This window comes from Oryzias latipes, chromosome 16 (genome assembly GCF_053564925.1).
Source record: "Oryzias latipes strain Hd-rR chromosome 16, Olatipes_Hd-rR_3.1".
NCBI lineage: Eukaryota > Metazoa > Chordata > Actinopteri > Beloniformes > Adrianichthyidae > Oryzias > Oryzias latipes.
In genome coordinates, this window is record NC_136252.1 from 35,077,448 (window position 1) to 35,097,578 (window position 20,131).

A 20,131-nucleotide genomic window follows, 5' to 3' on the forward strand; every position below is an offset into this window, starting at 1 on the left:
CCCTCGTCCTGAAGGCTGGGGGGGTCGGAGCTCCACTGGAGGACGCGGCGGCAGAGATGACGTGTTGTGTCACTGAAGGACGTGTTTGCCTTCCAGCTGCTCTGTTTGCGGCTGATTCACTCTCTTTGAATTCAAATGGGGTGGCTCATTTTCAGTACGGCTTTCCAGTGTAAATGTTCTTGTATTGAAATAGTTGTGAGTGTTCTGGGGGTGTTCCATAAATCCGAATGAAACTGACTGACAGCAGGAGGTTTTTAATGCATTTTAATCAGATAAAGGCTGTTTTTTTGCTGTCATCTGGTCGGGAGATAACCACCGTCACAAACCTGCTCTGAAGCAAATGAAGGACAAACCTTGAAAAAAGAAACATCCCTGACTTCAAACAAGTGTCCTTAATGGTTTTGGAGGTTTCAAACATGAACCAAATGAACTCTTCCTGTTTTATCTTACTGTTACAGACTTAAAGACCCACTCCAACAAAAATGGTGTTTGATCGTGTTCTTCTAGCAATTTCCTGAAGATGGAGGACATAGATAAAGAAAAGTTTAGCTCAAAATTGCATTTCTGAGGAATATTTTCATTTAATTTTTTGTGAATCAGGAGCAAATAGAAAAGTGCAGTTTGAAAAAGATCTTATTTGTGACGTAGAAAATACACTGGGTGGCCACCAGCTCCCTGCTCCGCCCCCTTCTGATACAAACACCAGCAGACAAATAGATCCAGGAACGTCTTTGTTTCTCCTCATTTGAGCTAGAATCTGGATCAGAACTGGACGGCTGGACAGGTCTGATGTTGCTGCCATTTTTGGTGCAACAATTGCACATGTTAGGTTGGGGGTGTGAGGGCTTGATAGCAGCAGAGATGGTGAACATGAGGGATGATGGGAAATCTGCTGGGACAGAGAACAGCTGGAGTATTTAGATTGATAGCTGGATGGACGGATGGGTGGGTGGGTGGGAGGACGGAAGGACCAGCAGACTGTGTCCTCTGGAGACCAAACTGTGTCCTCTGCGTGGACATAAACTCACTCCTACAGTTCTGAGCTCCTCCTTCCTGCTGGACTCTGAGGAAAACAAGACTTCTGCAGTCAAGGCTGACTAAACACCCACCAGCCGCGTGGACGTGATGCGTGAGGGTCACGTCAAGCATGTTTGTGTGTTTTGGCCACGGTGAAGGTCGGGGGTCACGTGACGCAGACAGGTGACCCAGGAGGACTCCTGCTGAAAACTTAACGCTTCTTTCCAGCTGACTGTCATTCTGAAAGCCACATAAAACCGGGAGGCGCGCGCGCCGTAGGGGAGGGGGGGGGGCTTCAAGGAAATGTTGACATATGATCAATCCCGGAGGGGGGGCAGTGAAACACCTCCTCCTCTCTGGCTGCCGCCGTGTCTTTTATTTTTAGCTCAGATCGACTTTCCGGAGATCAGATTCAGCAGCGGCGGCGCTCTGCAGCAGCTGGGACCGCAGTGAAGAGGCCCGCCGCCCGCAGCGAAGAGGACCGCCGTTTAGCTCCGTTGCGTCCGGGAGGGAGGCGCTCCAACCGGCAGGATGCTCCACCGGCCGTCCGGAGGGGGAACTCTAACCGCCGAGTGATGCTGAGAGGAAGGAAGCAGATCAGAACCGACAGTCAGGTAACAGCAAAGATCAGAACTTTTTCACCTCAACATTTAGTTTCAGAACTCCAGAGCTGCACGTTTCTCTCCTTTATTACGTTTCTTCCTATTATTATATCATGAAACGAATTCTGCTTCTTCACAAAAATGAGTCTTTTATGTCCAGAATATCAAAAGTGACTCATCATGACTCTGATAAACATTCCTTTGATTTGAAATGAGAATGGTTTATATGTCAAAATATAAAACTGTTTTTAACAAATAATAACACGAATGGGGGGGGGGGGGGTAACCAAGGAAACCAAGAACCAGCTAGATTAATCATTTACTCATTGTTTGCCATGTGGAGAGAGAAAAATGAACTTTTATGACCTCTAATTAAAAATGGATGCAGATTTGTTTGTAGAGCAAATGAACTGTCCTTTAATTTGAAGATAACAACAGAAATGTGCTTCTTTAGTATTTGTGCAGTGAGTCACTAATATTCGACAGTGAACAACTGCGAAGACATTTGTATTCTAATGTTTTCAAAAATGATCTGTGGAGGGACTCCATCAAACTCCTCACTCTGGTTTTGGTGTCTGAAAATGAGCTGCCTGAGGCGTTTGGGTTCCCTCACCACACATCATCCACCTCTTACCTAATTAAACAATTCTGGAGAGAATAGTCAGATTGGAGGAGCTCAGAAAATGACATGAGATGAAGTAAAGTTCACCACTTGGATGATCTGAAATGTGTGTTTTTGTGTTGTCAGCTGCAGACAAGGTGACACATCCTCGTCTCCGTCGGTTGCCTGTGTCCTGGAGGAGACCCCAGCCTCCTTCCTGTTTCAGTCCAGGAGCTCAGGTTCAGGGATGCAGCTGCAAAAAGCCGGTGAGCTTTCAGCCTTCTGCACACAACATGCAAACTTCTCCAGGCTTTGAAGAGCGCATGCGCATTGAAGGCGCGCGTTCATCCTCTGTTGGACACCAGAGGGCGCTGTGTGTCGCTCACAGAATTCCCCACATTAGCTCTTTAAATAATGACCAGTTTTTTCATTAGTTTGATTACTATCATTGAGAAGAACAGTCACTGTGGCTTCATGGGAAAGTGTCAAAAGTACATTTTAGGGGAAAACCACGGAACTATTCTGACAATAAGTAATTATTAAATTAAAATTTAATTTTAAAAACTGTCTGAGAAACGTTCTTTTTTTAAAATCAAGTTGATTGCGGGTTTTAAATATAAAAATCTGGTTTCTGAGAGTATTTATGTAGAAGCCCGTTTCTTCTCTCCAGACGCCACACTGAAGGAACAGTTATTTTCCCGGAATCTACCATAAAGTTTGTGGAAGGGGTGTTCAGTTTGTTCTGGTTTCGAAATTGTAATTCCACTCGCTCGACTGATAAATATAATTATATTATATTGCTTAACTTGCATAAGGCTTCTTTTCCCCGTTGAATTGAGGCTTTAAAAACGTTTCCAGCGTGTTTTGTGTTTCGGAGTCATTGTGAACGTCCCCCTCCTCACTCGCTAAAGACTTCGACTAACTGTCTCGGCTCTTTTTCATCAAAAGGCTCGTTTGTGCGGATCTCGAACCGAGCCGGTTCGCGTTTCGTTCAGTTTAGTGCCGGCTTTGTTGACTGGTTTATAATGAAGGACGTCGGTTTGGAGCGTCTTGGCCGGGAATGAACCCCCGCTGCGCCTCGTAGTTCGTGAGTCGGGCCGCGGAGGTCGAGGGGGATCGCTAGCGGGCTAACAGCTAGCTAGCCGCAGCCGGCGGATCCCAAAATGTTGATGTGCTCCTGTGAAAAAGTGGAGTATAACATCCCGTCCCGCTCCGTGGCTCGGCTGGTGTTCGAAGCCGAACAGGACGGCAGGAATACCGGGAACTCATCCAACGGGAGGTAAGAGGTTCAACTTAGTAAATCTGGAGTTTTCGTCAGACTTGGAACGCATCAGCGCCGCCTGAACGCCCCGCGTCTGCTTTGTTTAGCGTGAGTTGTTTGTTTGTTTCTTTGTGATGACGTGAGGCTTTTGCGGCAGTGAGTGAGAAAATGCCCCTGCTGTGGTGCAGATTGGGGGGGGGGGGAGTTGCCCCGGGATTAAGGTGGATTACTCTGGACAAACAAATCCGAGCCGAGATTGTTCTTGTTCAAACACAATCACATCCGCGGTTCCGGAGCTTTCCCTGAAGCTTTAAGGCAAACAATGGAGTGAAGTGGAGCGCCCCCTCCTGAAGGATCTGGTGGGGGCTTCATGGCTGTTCTTGGGGTGGGGGGGTGGGGGGGCGGTTTCAGATCTTCTGACCTCCATGTCTGAGGGAAGCCACAGTGACCGGACTCTCAGTTTATGCAGTTCCCTTCCTCACGGTGCAGGTTATCAATGAACCTGATCGATTGGCTTTGGAACCGCATCACGTGATGCACCTACAGCTGACCAATGAACACACAGATCTGATCAAGGAGGAAACAATCAGTTTGAGTCAGGACAGGCTCCAGATGTGTGCTTTGTGTCTGCAGCTGTCTCAAAGATGATTGTGCAAAAGGAGTGAAGAAGAGCGGCGGCGGCGGCGGGGCCCTGGACGCTGGCCCCTGGTGCTCACCCGCTTCTGAAACTCCACCGAAGATCAAGAGAATAGTGGCAGCATCTTCTGCACGCCACTTCCTGTTTCTTCAGTTTGAGGAGGACTGTGGGGTTGTTTCAAAACGCCTCTGCCGTTCTCTCACTGACGGCGTCTGAGGGGAGCTCGTGTTTACAGGAAATTTGACCCACACGCCGTTGCTTCATGGAGCCATACCGGATTTGGCGAAAGGCTTCTGTCGCGGTGAGAGACGGTCAGACTGAGCTCCGGAGGCGCCGTTGGGTCATGGTCGATTGAAAACGAAAACTCTGGAGACCTGGACATTCACCGCTCAGAAGATGACGGCGTCCTCTCCTGCCAGACTGGCGGGTTACACTCTGGCACAGGCCATCACCGTCCCAACGCTGACTGTCCTGCCGCCGTCCTCAGACACCGAGTCCTGGTCCCGCTCCCCCAGCCCCAGACTGTCCCGGCTTAGCCGGTCTCACCGGAGCAGGACCCGCACGAGGAAATGGGGCGTAGGGCCGGCGGGGTCTGCAGAGAGCGGCGCTGCTCAGCTGCGAGCCCCCTCCCCTTCTGCAGCTGCTGGGATGGAGGTCACGGGGCAAGGTCAGGACAGCCCGTCACATGACCTGCTGCTGCCGCCGTCGCGCCCCGGATCACGCAGCCCTTCGCCCAGCCGGCAGTCCCGTTGGTCCCTGCGGAGCCTGCTGAGCAGAGACTCGGACTGGGACGTCAGCAGGTTAGTGGTTTGTTCCAGATGAGCGGCCGAAAAACAGGAAGAAGATCACGCAAGAAGCCCGGCTGCTTCCTGCTGACAGAACCTCACTCATGTTAGAGATGACGGAGTTCTGCTGCAGAACAGCTCTGGATTCAGGATCAGGAAAACTGAGAGGTGTCCCTGTCCTGGTTCATGTTAAACTGTCCTGATCCATGGCAGAAGCCTGTTCTGCTCTAAACCTGGAAGAAGGGCAGATGATGATGCGGGGTTGATGTCAGGCGGGGGCGGCTCTGTGATTTAACGCGCCCCGCTGTGATAAAACCTGCAGTCTGTCAACCTCAAAGTGATGTCAGAGGACGTCCTGAAGGCAGACGCTCTAGAAACGGGAGACAAAGGGAGGACCACTGTGGTGGAGGAGGAGGAGGAGGAGGAGGAGGAACACTGGGTCAGGGTGGTGGAGCTGGAGGCGGGATCCTGAGCTGCTTATGCCCTCCGTTCATGATGACATCACCTCCAGCCAATAGGAAAGGGCTTGTAGTCTGATGATGTAATGTGGGTCCAATTAGGCGAGGCGGAGCATCCCTGCAGTGCTCCGCCCTTTAGCGGTCCTCCGCTCACACAGCCTCACTCGAATGAAGCCCCATCACCCAGATCAACGCTGTTTAAGTTGAAGGGTTAAAAAGTCCTTTCAGAGTAAAAGTCTAACAAGAGAAACCAGTTGGACTTGAGATCAAAACGGTTGGAGGAGGAGCAGCACCTTCCCAGAGAAGAGAAATGCTTCAACTCTGAAGTTGACGTGTCTCATGTGTTTATGAAACATTCTGCAGGGATCAGCCGTAAATACGGGTGGCGTGTTTGCGTGTTGATCCTCCTCATGTTCAGTCTGGAGGATCACGTGACTCAGTCGTCAGGCCTCACCTGAATGCGTGATGATGTGTGACGGACGCACGGTGCCTTCACCTTTCTCCTCAGTCAGAGGTTTTACCTGAAGCCAGCCCTCAGAGGAGCTGGTTATCTTTACGAGGAGGCCCAGGTCTGCCGGTAAACGGGTCCTATCTCTTCTCTCAGGAACTTTGAACTGCGTTGTTTTATAATGTGCGTGTTTTTATGACTGAGGCACACATTCACACCTGGGGAGTTCTGCTCTCGTCACCTTTCTCTGGAAGCGTCCGCTCTCGGTGTGCCGTCCGAGTCCAGAGGGATCTCCTCTCATTTCCACTGAGGGGGGGGTGGAGATCGCAGTCTGCATCACTGGAGGTGCAAACGGGGCTCCTGGTGAGTTCGCTGCAGGCGTGAACAGGAAGCGCCTCGTTGGTTCAGAACCCGGCCTGCGGGTTGAAGGTCGCCCGCTGTGCCTCCTTGTTCTGCCCCTCTAAGGCCCGTGAAGGAGGCCGTCCTTCTCCTGCTGCCCCTCTCTGCGCCTCCTGGTCCCACGGCTGTGGATGGTTGCTGTGGAAAGCAGATTACACAGAGGGGGGGTCAGAGCCGTGGCAGTGCTGGCCTGGCCTGGCTCAGGCCAGCATGGATTATAATGTGGTCTCTAATCCACAGAGATGGATGCACAGATTGAGGGTAAAAGGATCGGGGGGGCTGTGGCCTTCGGCCAGGTGGGGGCAGACAGGGCCACTTTAGATCTGCTGCTGGGGTTTTCGTGGCTTTTCTTTTAGATGAAGCCCCCCCCCCCCCCCCCCCCTGCAGTTAGAACATCTAACGCCAACCGTCACTTCCTTCAGACACGGATGTGGGGGGGTTGGCGTGGACCACACGCACAGACGCGGCTCCACGCCGGCTCAGAATAGGAAGCACGGCCTCTTCAGCTCGCGCAGTCTCCTCCTCCTCCTCATCTCCCTCCTCCCCTCTTTAGCTGTTCAGGATTACGGGGAGGGGGGCGCAGAGACGCTAGTCCGTTATCTCGGGTCGTCCAGGGGTGTCCGGTGCCGGACCGCGATGGGAAACTAGCCTCCATCCGCGGGACGGACGGACGGACAGTGGTCGCTCCTCTCCCCCCCCACCGCAGCTGAGCGCGCGGGACGCGGCGCGAGCCGACATTTTTCCCCGGACCATCTGGCTCGCGGCGCCGCGCCTCCTCCCGCAGCGGCGGACATCGCAGCGGATCAGGTGGATCTGAAATGTTTGAGTAAGTGCCCCACGCCGGGACCGGTTCTGTGTGCGCGCGCACACCGGCCAGTGCGCGCGCCTCCGTCCTCATCGATGCTCGCGGCGGGTATTGTTTACGCGGACAGCGCGGCGCGGCTTTAGCCGCTTAAACCGATAGCGTTAATGATCTGCACATGGTCACGCGCCGGGAGTCCTCCGTTCCGACCCCGTCCGCGTGCCCGCGAGACCAGCGGCCTCGTGTTTACCTCCCCGTGACGGAAACGCGCTGACGCGGTGCGGGGTTTCTGCGGGGATGGGACAGGAAGCTCCAGTCACGCAGAAAAATCTAGAAGGGTTTGCATCCAGCTGCCGAGCCTAATCTGTGCTTGTAAACACACACGGACACGGGCGCACGCGCGCATCCACCTGCTCCTGAAGGCGGCTTAGTGCTGCTCCTCATCATCAGCTGATCAGCACCTCCCTGCTGTGGTTCACGGACAACCTCCCAGGCCATGAAGATGAAGACTATACCTGCAGCTGGAGGGTATCTGCCTGTGCCACAGGTTCGATTCCGGCAGCCTTGGTTGCAGGACAGAAGCTGACGTAACCCCCACATGGCCTTAAGGAAACCTGTAGACTCTGGATAAACTTTTCTGAAGCGTCTTCAGCTGGAGACGAGTTTAAACTGTGGTTTGATTTATCGTTGCTGACGGGGACGACCATCAGAGTTTTTATAGTTTTATGGTTGGCGGTTAGTACTAGTTATTTGAACTAGTCTTTTAAACTGGACCATAGCAAAGAACCAGTGATTCTTAGATCACAGGTTCCTGAAGATCTCAGCCGTTTTGGTGCATCTTTGGTACGTTTCGTACACGTCGGCGGAGCAGTCTGTCATCAGCCAGACTGGGGGGGGGCTGATGGCTCTGACCTCAGTGGGCCTTTGGCTGATCTGTTTGGAGGAGAGCTGCAGGCGTTTCCTGAGCAAACTCCAGACAGGTCCCATCAAAGAACCTCTCTTCTGTTCTGTCCTCCAGCACGGCCAGTAACTCCCCACGCAGCACCCCCGGGAGCTCCCCCTCCCTGCGGCGCCGGGTCCTGGGCGGGGGCAAGGCCAGCGAGAGCGAAGGAGGAGAGAAGAGCAGCGGAGGAGGGGGGGTCTCCGACGGCGCGCTCCCCTCCGTACCCTCATCGTCCTCCCTCTCGTCCGCCTACCCAATCGCCTCTCGCCACTTCAGTCGCAATGCCAAGGTGAGGCGGCATTCATGTTCCGGGGCTGCCCCCACAGTGATCATATATGATGTAGTTTTGAACTATTGGGTGTTTTCTGCTGAGAGACCTTCTGTGCTCATTGGTTGACAAAGAATGTGATGATGATGATGATGATGAAGGGACACTTGACTCAGGAGGAAGCAGGCTATTTCTGCAGTTTCTGTCACATTAGTCACATTCACTCCATAGGATTCCAGCTCACCGACACAAACTCCATCGTTGGCTTTATCATCCATGATCATATTATTAACAAGCATGTGTGAATTAAAGAGGACGCCATCCATGCGTCACGACCACATCAGAGTCCCTCATTGGTCAAAGTTCAACTACTTTAACGTCCAACGGATGTTTAAAGACCTCGTTTTTTACGTAGAGCCAAAAAACAGACTTGGCAACGCGTGAGCGTGAGAGTTTACTTTTCATGGGTTTTCTGGTCAGAAACACTAAAGCCGGGGTCTGCAAGCTGGGGCCCCGGAGCCACATGTGGCTCTTTGACAACCCCCACACACACACACACACATTTGAGGCTCTCTGGTTAAAGAAAAATAAAATCTTTTTCATTTCAAACAGTAGCCAATTTTTCAGACTAGACGGCACATCAAGCGAAACAAAACTGTCAGATAAGCTGAACTTTGTTCAGTTGAATCACAGTTTCTACCACTCCGTCAGGCTCCTGACTACAATACCCATAATGCTCCATGAATCCATCAAGTAGGACAGCTTTGTAGTGTACCAGGCAAACATTTTGACGATCTTTGTACGCCGTGTACCACAGAAAATATATTCAAGGTCAGTAAGTACTAGCAGTACCACAAATTCTGGTTTAAACCAAACCAAATGTTCCACCAATGAACCAAATCGTAGAGGAAGTGCCTCCCTGCCTCCCTGCCTCCCTGCCTCCCTGCATCTCCGCATCTTTTCTGCATACCACTGTGTTTACATTGAAAGTGTCAAACACGTCAAATCGTTTATTCTTTTTTTTACACACCGGGCTTAGTTTAAGACAACTTAAAGTTTTCCTTCGTCACTTATTAGCAAACTAAAATATCTGAATTTTACGTTTTGTGTCCTCGTTTTGTAAAAAAAAATCAATCCCAAACAAACGTGTGACCTCCAAACCTAGGTTGGAACTGAATTGTGGGAAGATCGGCTTGGAGACGGATTCTGTGTTTTTTATGGGATGTCATCCTGATTCCAATCAGTTTCTGGCGTTTGTGGACGAGCAGGTTTGTAGCTTCTGCTGTGGGCGGATAAAGATCTTTATGCTTTTGGTGATGAGTAAAATATTAAGTTGGTCAGGAAGAAACCTCAACCTCAGCTGGAAGTCCCCCCCCCCCCCCCCCCCCGTGGAGTCAGCATAAAGTTTGCTTCAGCTGCTTCTACCTCCTCATCTTAGTGAGGAAGACGAGTGATGCGGCTTCAGGAGGAAGATGAAGATCTCTGCTGGTTCCTCTTTTTTTCACACTATGGTATAAATATCAGAAAGTGCCCCCCCTACCCCCCAGATGGAAGCGTGTCCAGACTTCCACAGGGATCCTGGTTTTGGTTCCCAGCAGAAAGGAGAACCGGACCGGACTCCTCCCCCTTCCTGCTCAGGTTCTCCCGGTCAAACAGTTTTCGCTTTTCTGCTGACGTGCCGCTCCGCCGCCGCCGCCACCGCCGCTCTCTGCCATGAGTCGGCTGTTTTAACATGACGGGAGGGTTTTCTTTTTACAGAGCAGGGCTCACATCGGCACAAAGCAGAAGTTGTTGTTGAATTGTCATGGCTGTGATTGAGGAGGAACTGCTGCAGGACTAAATCCTTTTCTAAATCTCTGCCTTTCTCTTGCAGAAAATGCAGAGCTGGTACAACGTAAGTTCACGCCGACGCTGCCCCCCTCCCTGAAGACTCTGCTCCCCGCAGAGGAGCGTCCTGGTGACGGCTTCCTCTCTGTTCTCGTCTGCAGGTTCTCAGCCCCACCTACAAACAGAGAAACGAGGATTTCCGCAAAATATTCAAGAAGCTCCCCGACACCGAGCGGCTCATCGTGGGTGAGTGACACACGCGTGTGCGTGGCGTGACCTCTGTGGCAAGCTTGGGGTCTGTCCGCTGAGCTGCTGTGTCTGCTCCAGACTACTCCTGCGCTCTGCAGAAGGACATCCTGCTCCAGGGGCGTCTGTACCTGTCTGAGAGCTGGCTCTGCTTCTACAGCAACATCTTCCGCTGGGAAACCACTGTAGGTCTCTGACACGTGCACACACACGTGCGCGCACACACACGTGCACATGCCGTTAGCCTGCAGGCCGACCAGAGGCCCTCCAGGGAATGTTCAGACTGTTCAGGCAGGTTCTCTGTCCAGATCACCATCCAGCTGAAAGACGTGACGTGCATGACCAAGGAGAAGACCGCCAAGCTCATTCCCAACGCCATCCAAATCAGCACCGAGAGCGAGAAGGTAGCGCGGAACGGCCCGGTTCTGCTCGTGCAGCACTTCAGAGGCCGCTAACTCGCCGCTCCGCCTGTCACATATTTCTTCTTCTTCTGCTCTGCTCAGCACTTCTTCACCTCGTTCGGAGCGAGGGATCGCAGCTTCATGATGATCTTCCGTCTGTGGCAGAATGCGCTGATGGATAAGGTAACCCCCCCCCCCACCCCCACCCCCGCCCTGCAGTAAGTCCGCACGTCACTTTTAACGCCTCAGAACCGAACCGGCAGCAGAAAAGAGAGGCAGAAACTCTGAGCCAAAGCTGAAGAGATGACTTCATTTGAACTCTGCTATGCTGGTACCAGTTCAGAAGCGCTTTTGGTTTCCCTCCAGAACCATGTCCCAAATGCGACTGGTTCTGCTGCTTCTGGGTGTTTTTTTTCCTCCAGACCTTCTGTTTGTCAGTGAGTGTCCAGGCTTTGAGTCGGGTTCTGCTCTCCAATTTCCTGGGAAGTGAACAACACAGCGGTTCTGATCCGCTACTCCGGATCAGGAGGACTTCTCAGATCATGGGAGTTCGTTCATCTGGTCCAAATGTGGATTTGGAGAAGGCGTTCGACCGCGTCCGTCCCCCATGGTATCCTGGGCAGGGTGATCTGAGAGTGTGGGGTCCGGGGAGCCTTACTGAGGGCTGTCCAGTCTCAGTATGACCGGAGTAGGAGTTTGGTTCCCATAGCCGGCAGTAAGTCAGACCTGTTCCCGGTGCACTTTGGGCTCGGGCAGGGCTGCCCTTCATCACCGGTTCTGTTCATAGTTTCTATGGACAGAATTTCTGGGCGCAGCCAGGGGCCGGAGGGGATCTGGTTTGGGGACCACCGGATTTCCTCTTTGCTCTTTGCAGATGATGTTGTCCTGTTGGCTTCATCGAGCCAGAACCCCCAGTGTGCATTGGGGCGGTTTGCGGCTGGAATGAGGGTCAGCACTGCTAAGTCTGAGGCCATGGTTCTTGACCGGAGAAAGGTAGTTTGCCACCCCTGGGTCCCTGGAGGAGGAGTTTAGATATCTAGGGGTCTCATGCACGAGTGAGGGAAGACCGGAGCCTGAGATCAACAGTCGGATTGGATTCCCACATATTTACGTGGAGCTTTTCCAGCATGGATTTATGTTCTTCCACAGAAAAAGCACTGACCACAGATTAATATTTAAATGATGAGCAAACAGGCGCTTCATAATAACCATAACAATAATAAGAGCACGTTTAGAAGATCATCTCGTATATTACTCAGCTGCCAGATATCTATGCCTCTCAGCAGAACTCATTTCCTCTTATTTCAGACTCTACTGCGTATGTGTGAATGATGTATTCCAACCGAAAGTGTGACCCATGTCAACGTTTGTTATATTCTGAAAACATTTTTCTGATCCCATGTACACGGTTGGATTCTAATCCGACCATTGATCCCATCAAGATACTTTGCACATGTAACTGCGGCTTATGGTGTTGACTCACAGCGCGGCGGGGGCGTGGCCTCACCATGGTGTCTCTCCATCGTGATGTCAGTCAGCCATCACGTCCATCGGCACAGCCCTGCTACAGACAGGCCTCCATCAGTCTGTAGACCAGGTTCACTTTGGGTCAGACCAAGTCTTGGTTTGTTCTGCATTTGTGTAGATGTCTGCACCCCCCCATGGATTTATTCAGGGTACCAGGCTCCTCCTTTAAACACCAGACCGGTTCTTCTGGCATCGCCATCCGATCCGAGCTGCTCTGTTCCCGTCTCGTCTGGAGGTTCTTCAGCCGCAGGAGCCTCTTCCGTTTTAGTCGCGCGTTCACCTTCAACGTCTCTCTACCTTTAACCCTCCCTCGGTTCTTCATCATCCATCATCTTCGTCACTCCGTCTGGGTCATTTTTCTGATTGAAGTTCCGGCCGTTTGTTTTTTTTGGAGACCTGGACTTAGGAGAACTGTGAGGATCCGGGTCAGAAGCTCGGCCGGGTTCTGTCATCGGTCCTGGTTGTTGCAGTCGTGACCTGCAGGTCCGTCGGCGTCGCCGTGAGCCCCCTCCTCAGGTGTGTTTTTGCTCCTCAGGCTCTGTCCCCCAAAGAGCTGTGGCACATCGTGCACCAGTGTTACGGCACCGAGCTGGGCCTCACCAGCGAGGACGACGACTACGTCTCCCCCACCTCGGAGCACATGAACGGACTGCTGTGAGTGTTTCTGGGGGGGGCACACAGGAAGTGGCGTGTTGAGTCTTCAACTGTCGTTTCTTCTGTGGTCCTTCAGGCCCGGAGACGAGGGGGTGTCGGTGACGGACCTCCTGGACCTGAGCTGCGGCTCGGTTCCTTCTTCGGGCAGCTCCCCCCCGCCCCTGGTGCCCTGCACCCACTCTGTTTCCCCCTCAGCTTCCAGCCTCAGTGGGACCTCCCCCCCTCCCTGTCTGCCCATCGAGGTGCCCACCCCCTCGGGATGCCGCCTGAGCTGTGAACCCCCGGAACCCAGCCCCCCCAGCTTCCACGGCTCGGCGCCGTCCATCGCTCTCACCTCCGCCTCCGCCTCCTCCTTCGTGAGTGTTTTGGACTTTCCCCCGCCCCTCAACCAACCCCCCAGTCTCCATCCTCCACGCGCTTTCTCTTCTTCTCTCCATTTCAGACTCTGGAGGAAGGAGGAGACAGCCTGTCAGAGTCGGCCAATCACATGCCGGCTCCGCCCACTGCCAGCCTGGGGAACCTGTCCTCGCTGGACATCACCAACGACGAGGAGCTGCCCACCGACCCCAGCAACTCCTCGGACACGCAGGACGACGGTGAGTGTTGGGGCCGGAGGTCTCCTGCATCGTCTGGACTGAAAAGCAGAACTGCATCCAGAGGAGCTGTAGAACCTGTCGGCATGACGCCGTTTGGACCGGAAAAGTTCCTTTGATTAGATTTCAGCACCTTTTTGCTTCTGCAAACCGAGCCGTGTGTTTGCTTAGCCAGCAGCTTTTCGGTTCTGGACATTAGAGGAGGGGAAGCGTCGTCACCTCCTCCACTTCAGCGCCTCTGGATGTGGTTTGTTTGATCAAAATGGCGATGAGTGTTTGTTCTCGTCTTCTCACGTCGTTTTGGCTCAAGTCGCTCTCCAACCCGCGACGCTGACCTCCGGCCCGCTGTGTTTCAGCTTCAGGTGAGGTGGAGTCGTTCTGTTCGGACCTGAGCGGCCGGCTCAACATCAACGCCGTGGTCCGCATGAGCGTGGACAAGCTGCACGACCTGCTCTTCTCGGCGGACACCCACTTCCTGCAGCACCTCTTCTCTCAGCGCCACTTCACAGGTGCGTCGCCTCCACCCCGCTCAGATGAAGGACGTTCTCCCCGCTCCAGCCGGTTTCTGCCGCGTGTTGGTGGTTCGTGTGAAGGCGAGCCGCCGGCTGCAGCGCAGACGTTCTCCCGCCTGCAGGAACACGTTGCAGGAGATGAGGAGAGCAGGTTTTTCCTGCTGGGATGCAGGCGGTTGGGCCTTTGTTTTAGTTCATTTCCTGTCCATCAGCAGCTGCAGTAGCCAGAATGACCCCCCCTCCCTGAAGAGCACACCTGCAGCACACGAAAGCGCCGGCGTCATGAAACTGTCAGTCTGCAGGAACCACAGCTGCTCTGCTTCGGCCGCAGAATCGTCATATTTACGGCCGCCAGGAAGCGTCTCGTCATCAAAACCTTTTTTTTCCTACTGCGAGATTGAACGCCAGCTTCAGCCACGCCGCAAACTTGAAAACTCGCCAACAGTGCAACACGCCCAGTACCTGCTGAAAATGAAGCTTGGAGATTAGTGAACGACCCCGCCCAAAAAATGATGACATCACAGTGGGAGAAACCATCAATTACATGAATGGAGTCAAAATCTCTGATGAGGCTTAAAAAAATATTTCAAAATCCACTAACGAAAGCAAAGAACACGAGTCGGGGATATCCAAGGGAAGTTTTGAAATTATTATGGGATGGCCACAGGATCAGCCTTAATCCTTTCTATGGTTTTGAAAACCCACCCCGTTCAAAACGGCGTTTTTTGGTGTTTCTAATGTTCAATCTGTGGCTTCCAACGGAATAAAACAAGAGGACACATCTGACCATATTAGGAATGTGGGCGTGGTTTAAAAAAAACCTCAGTTGCTAAGGAAATTCAAAAGTGTACTTTTTACAGATTGTTCTAAATATTACATTGACATGCTCGTCCCCCCCCCCCCCCCCAAAAATAAAATGGTTGCTATGGAGAAAAAAGCAACTTGAAAAGAGTGACTGGACAAATCTTCTTGTTTTTAATCCTTTTCCAGTTGAGAGTAGAGTGAAAATGCTGGAAGCTCATCTGTGATTACGTTTAACCTTAACACCCCCCCCCCCCCCCCCCCCACATTCCTCTTCCTAAGCTGCTCGTCTTCTTCGTCCTCTTCCTCCTTCAGACCTGTCGGTGGGCGAGTGGCGGACAGACGGCAGCAGCGGGATCAGCAGCAGAGTCTTGAGTTACACCATCGCCCTCAACAACCCGCTGGGCCCTAAAACGGCCCCGGTGGTGGAAACGCAGGTGTGTGGGGGCGGAGCCAAGCGGACCGCGATGTGAGGAGGGCCGAGGTTCCCCGTGTCTGACTTCTTCTGCTCGCAGACGCTGCACAAGAGCTGCTCCCGCGGCGAGTGCTACGTGGTGGACTCGGAGGTCATCACCTCGGGCATCCCGTACCAGGACTACTTCTACACGCTCCACAGATACTGCCTGACCGCCGTCAACAAACACAAGAGCCGCCTCAGGTGGGTCTGTCTGCAGCTTTAGGACCACCTCCAGGCTTTAATCTGGTGTCTTCAGCATCGCTGTAAGACGTGACGACCACGACCTGCTCATGGAGCTAAACGCACGACTGTTCCCCCACTGCTATGGAAGCGATTCTGTAGCATAATTCATAATAAAAGTCAAACCAGAAATGCTTTTTTATTTTCAAAATGAAGCTGCTTTTGTTGACGCTAAATTAAGATGAAAAATCCATCCGCCAAACGGCTTTTTCTTCTTCACTTATGTCATTTAACTAAAAAGATAAAGAAAATGGTTTTTGACATTTCATTTTCAAAAAGGTCTCTAGTGAAAATGCAAAGCGGGGATCGCATTTTCATTTTCAAAAGTGTCGCATAACTCATCTCCAGGGGGGAGGCGGGGCGATGACGTCAGCACTTCCCCCTCTTTGGATTATCGCTCTAATTATGTCACAGAATGTTTAAGTAGAAAATGAAGAAGCATTTCTTTGTTTTAATGAAGTGACAGAAAAGGCGCTGTTGAGAAAAAACAAAGAGAAAAGGCAGATTTATTTATTTATTTTAATTATGTCACAGAAATGGTTCCAAACACTGAAAAAAACGATTTAAAGCATCAAACTAAAAGCTGATGTCTGTGGCTGCTTGGTGGAAACAGCAGATGGTTGAAGCCTCAGAGGAACCATCATTCCTCCTCCAAAGGTCAGATTTCCAATCTCTGCTCTGCTTCTCCTCCCTAGAGTCTCCTCGGAGATCTGCTACCGGAAGCAGCCGTGGAGCCTGGTGAAGGCTCTGATCGAGAAGAACACCTGGAGCGGCATCGAGGAGTACTACAGACACATGGGTAAGACGCAGAGCCACAGCTCAGCCACCAGGAACAGGCTTTAGCTGGACCTCTAGACGCCTTCAGCCGCCGATGCTCTCCTGCTGCCGCGTCCTGCGCTGCAAACAGGAAGTTCCTCTGCAGCGCAGACGTGACCACACGCCTCACTCTGCCCCCCTCCTTCCTTTACAGAGAGCGAGGTCTGCAAGCTGGAAACTCTGCTGCAGTCTGAGGTTTCCGTGGTGACCGCCGGAGACGCGGTGGGCGCAGACGCCGCCAAAACTCCGCCTTCTCTGCGCCGCAGGAAGCGCACGTCCCGGCGTCCGGGGGACAGGGATACGGGCGGCGGGGGCCCCGGGGACCGGGGGGACAGAGGGGTCGGAGAGGAAAGGGACCACAGAGAAACGGGTATGGAAACTCCTTGGTTTGTTGCCTCTGCTGCCCTCTGCTGGTGCTGTGTGGAGTTCACCTCAGATTTAGTTCTGCAGTGTTCCAACAGTCGTCTGAAGGCGCTTCACTGATTATTCAAAACATCAAATTAGCTCTAAAATACCACAGAAGAGCCTTCAGCAGCTGCACAGGTTCCTGCCTGACTTGGAAGTTCATTTCCTGTGAGATCTGCTGGAGATTTTAGGTTTGGGTCATGCAGAACCGGGCTGCCCACAAAGAAGCTAGACTTGGTTCTGATCTTTTTCCAAGGCTGTTAGTTCAGCCGCTGTGCTGAGTTTGAGTGTTCTGTCTTTTCGCCGAGTATTTGGCGTGCAGCTCATGCCTCGGCGCAGTTCAGTCGCCCTGCTGCGTTTGGGTTTCCTACCGTCGGCTCAGCGTCTGCAGATAAACCCCTCCCCCCTGTTGTTTAGGCGGCGTGTTCACAAAGCTGGGAGAGCGCGGCGCCGGAGGACAAAGCAGCATCTCCACCATCCTCCTCATCGTCAGCTTCATGTAAGTGATCACATGACCTCCAGCTGTGCTTCATGCTGGGTCCGGGTGAGCTGCCGGGTCAGTTCTGTCCGGATCTGGATCTCCTCACACTAACAGCCTTCCTGCCTCTCTTCCCTCCCGGTTGGTGTGTGCGTAGGATCTGTGTCAGGTACGAGAGGCTCCGCCCCGACTGTCGCGGCCTAAATCCCGTCTTTGAATGCGTGCCGGTGCTTTCGGGTGGAACCAGCTGCCTCTGCGCCGTGTGTGCGTGCTGTGGGTGGACGGTGTTGTCTGTTCCTGTGCCGTGGGTTCCCAGAGTGGCACATGAGCTCTCTGAGTGCATGTGTGCCGCTTCCTGCACAGCTCCCATGGGGTCCGGTCAGCTTATGTGGGGTGAACATCCGGACACATTCTGGATTCTCTTTGACTTGAAGCTGATCCTGACTGGACCCCAGACGCCCTGAAAGCACCGGCCCGCTCAGCTGAGGGGGGGTTACTCCGGTCCTCTCTGGAAAACAGACGACTGAGCTGCAAACTCAGACTTTTATTTTGAAAATACACATGGTCAGTCTGGTAGTCAGACTAAGGTTTCTTCTCTCATCCAAGCTCCTCTTCATCACCAAAGTCAGACAAAGATGGAGCTATTTTCCTCCCAGATTAACCCAAAACTTCCAAATCCTGACGAAATCCGTTTCCTCAGAGGAAACCCGGAGCTTCAGAACCCGAAGGAGCTTCTGTTGTGTGTAGAACCTGGAAAGCCTTCAGAACCGCAGCGATCTTGTGGTTCTGTGACTCTGGCGGTGGGCGGGGCTTCCTGACAGTTTCAGGCTTTTGTGGCGCGGTCGTCTCCCCCCCAGCTTACTCCTGCATGTCGCTGTCTGTTCAAATGTGTCTGGGGGGGGCACTAACTGTTCCTGAGCGTCTGTACTGACTGACCTTGTGCCCCCCCCTGCAGTCTGCTGGTGCTGGTCGCTCTCAACATGCTGCTCTTCTATAAGCTGTACTCCCTGGAGCGGGCCGCTCACACGCTGGAGAGGTGGCACTCCTACTCTGTGACGGACAGGTAAGCCCCCCCCCCGTAAGAGAACCAGGTTCTGCTGGTTTCTGTGGGTTAAAGCATCTGTATGCCCCCCCCCAGCCCCCTGCCGCAGACGGCGGGTGAGTGGGCTCAGGTGCTGCACCTGCAGAGGCAGTTCCACCAGGCGCAGCTCAGCAAGTGGCAGCAGATCCTGCAGTCGTCCGTCACGCTGCTCGACCAGGTGGGTGTGCCCCCCCCCCTCTCCCCGCTGCCCCCCAATCCGGCCAGAGAGCCTCATGTTTTCTCTCCCCCCCACAGATGAAACAGTCCCTGGAAAAACTCCATCGCAACATCGTGATCCCAGAGGCACAGCAGGACCCCACAGGTGACCCCCCCACAGAGTCCCTGACTGAAGCCTGACTACCCCCCCCCCCCAGTGCCACTGGGTTATGACCTTCGTAGTCTGGTGGACCAGGAGTCCAGATGCAGCTACCCATATTACCCACAATCCTCCTGACTGACTTGAAAAGAACTTGGAAGCTCTCAGAACCTCAGCAATAATCCAGCTGCAGGGCCACGCCCCCCCCAAGGGGGGGGGGGGGTGACTGGCCACGCCTTCCACCAATCACTTCCCTGGAAACACTCCAACCTCCTCAGGCCTGCTGCTTTTCATGGTGATGGGGACTCTGGGGCGAGAGGGGGGTTAATCCTCTGACCTGAACAAACCCCCTCCCACCTCCAGGTGACTGACATTTCCGGACCGTCTCAGTATTTGAGAGACTGAGTCTCTGACGCCTCTGAAGCTCCTGAAGCCTCTGAAGCTCCTGAAGCCTCTGAAGCTCCACGCTGCACTCGGCTGGGACCAACAGGAGCTGCAGTGAAGAACATCTGACTGAATGTTCACAGAGTTTAAATATTAATATTATTGCGAGGAAAATACTGCTGTGTGTGCAAGTGTGTGTGTGTGTGTGTGTGTGTGTGTGTCTGCAGGTAGAGACAAACAAGCAGAGACCAACGTAGAACTGTCTGTCTGTGTGTCACGTCGGCGTTTGTGCGGCGCCGTCTCGGTTCTGCTCTGATGGGTTGGACTCGGAACAGAAGCAGAACTGGTGAAGAAAAAGGGAACTGGCGGCGCCGCATTGTTTGGTTTTTGTGGCTCCTCCCACTTGGCGGCGAGGCCCTCCTGGTGGGTCGTCTCCTCTCTGCCTCCTGGAGTGTTTGTGCTGCAGAAGCCGGGGGCCCTGCTGTGCGCGGCCCCCGCGGACGACTGGAGAGCGTGGTATTTATTGGGAGCAGAGATGAGGACGTGCTGTAAATGTGATTGTAGATGAACCAGAACCAGAACCGGAGCTGCTCCTCCCTTTAGAAATGGAAGCTGGTCCTGAACTTCCAAGGAGCTTCTCCTGAAGCGGTCAGCGTGTTTCAGAAGGGTCGACTTCTTTGGATAATCAGCTGCACTCATCTGTGATGGTCAAAGTATGGTGGCCCAAAGGGCCAAAACACGTGAAGAGTAAGAAATGATGAAAAAAGTCCAACACAGCAGCATCAATGTTTCCAGTTTTAGAAGAGAAAACAATAAAATCCAATTTTCACTGAATGAAACCTTTGAATTTTTGCACTTTTGTCTGAAATACAGTTTAGTGAAAACAAGCGTTTCCGTCGTCTGCCTCCCTCCCGGGTTCTAACCTGGATGTTCCTGCAAAACGCCAAACATGACTCAGCACTTTTTCCTGGATAAGCTGGGAAGTCGGTTCCTCATCAACCCAAACGTCTAAATATGGTTGACTTTTTTTTCTCTCTTTCTAAATTTAGCCAACAATCTGCTTAAAGAAAGACTTGAATCTTTTACAAAAGAAAAAATTAAATAAACTTTAAAGGGAACTTTTTTTAGACCAATAAGAAAACAAAGACTTGCAAACTTCTTTTGTCCTTCTT

General features: G+C 52.7%; 1 protein-coding gene across 5 annotated transcripts; it reads left to right on the forward strand.

Annotated features, from left to right (window-relative positions):
• The first annotated feature begins 1,410 nt into the window (after positions 1 to 1,410).
• Positions 1,411 to 19,798, forward strand: gramd1a (GRAM domain containing 1A). Of its 5 annotated transcripts, XM_023963825.2 has the most exons (21): positions 1,462 to 1,631; positions 2,368 to 2,486; positions 4,115 to 4,918; positions 8,029 to 8,242; positions 10,095 to 10,115; positions 10,210 to 10,294; positions 10,376 to 10,479; positions 10,603 to 10,698; positions 10,798 to 10,878; positions 12,758 to 12,876; positions 12,953 to 13,232; positions 13,319 to 13,472; positions 13,826 to 13,978; positions 15,098 to 15,219; positions 15,298 to 15,440; positions 16,175 to 16,278; positions 16,450 to 16,665; positions 17,118 to 17,199; positions 18,134 to 18,241; positions 18,317 to 18,437; positions 18,515 to 19,798. In XM_023963825.2, the coding sequence occupies exons 3-21, from the start codon at positions 4,515 to 4,517 to the stop codon at positions 18,614 to 18,616; spliced, it is 2,709 nt and encodes a 902-aa protein (XP_023819593.1). In that variant the 5' UTR covers positions 1,462 to 1,631; positions 2,368 to 2,486; positions 4,115 to 4,514; the 3' UTR covers positions 18,617 to 19,798. The 5 variants fall into 5 exon arrangements, with proteins under 5 accessions (XP_078789780.1, XP_023819593.1, XP_078789778.1 ...); XM_078933654.1 differs by lacking the exon at positions 4,115 to 4,918 and having other exon boundaries at positions 1,411 to 1,631; XM_078933650.1 differs by lacking the exons at positions 1,462 to 1,631; positions 2,368 to 2,486 and adding an exon at positions 3,145 to 3,499.
• Positions 19,799 to 20,131: the final 333 nt, after the last annotated feature.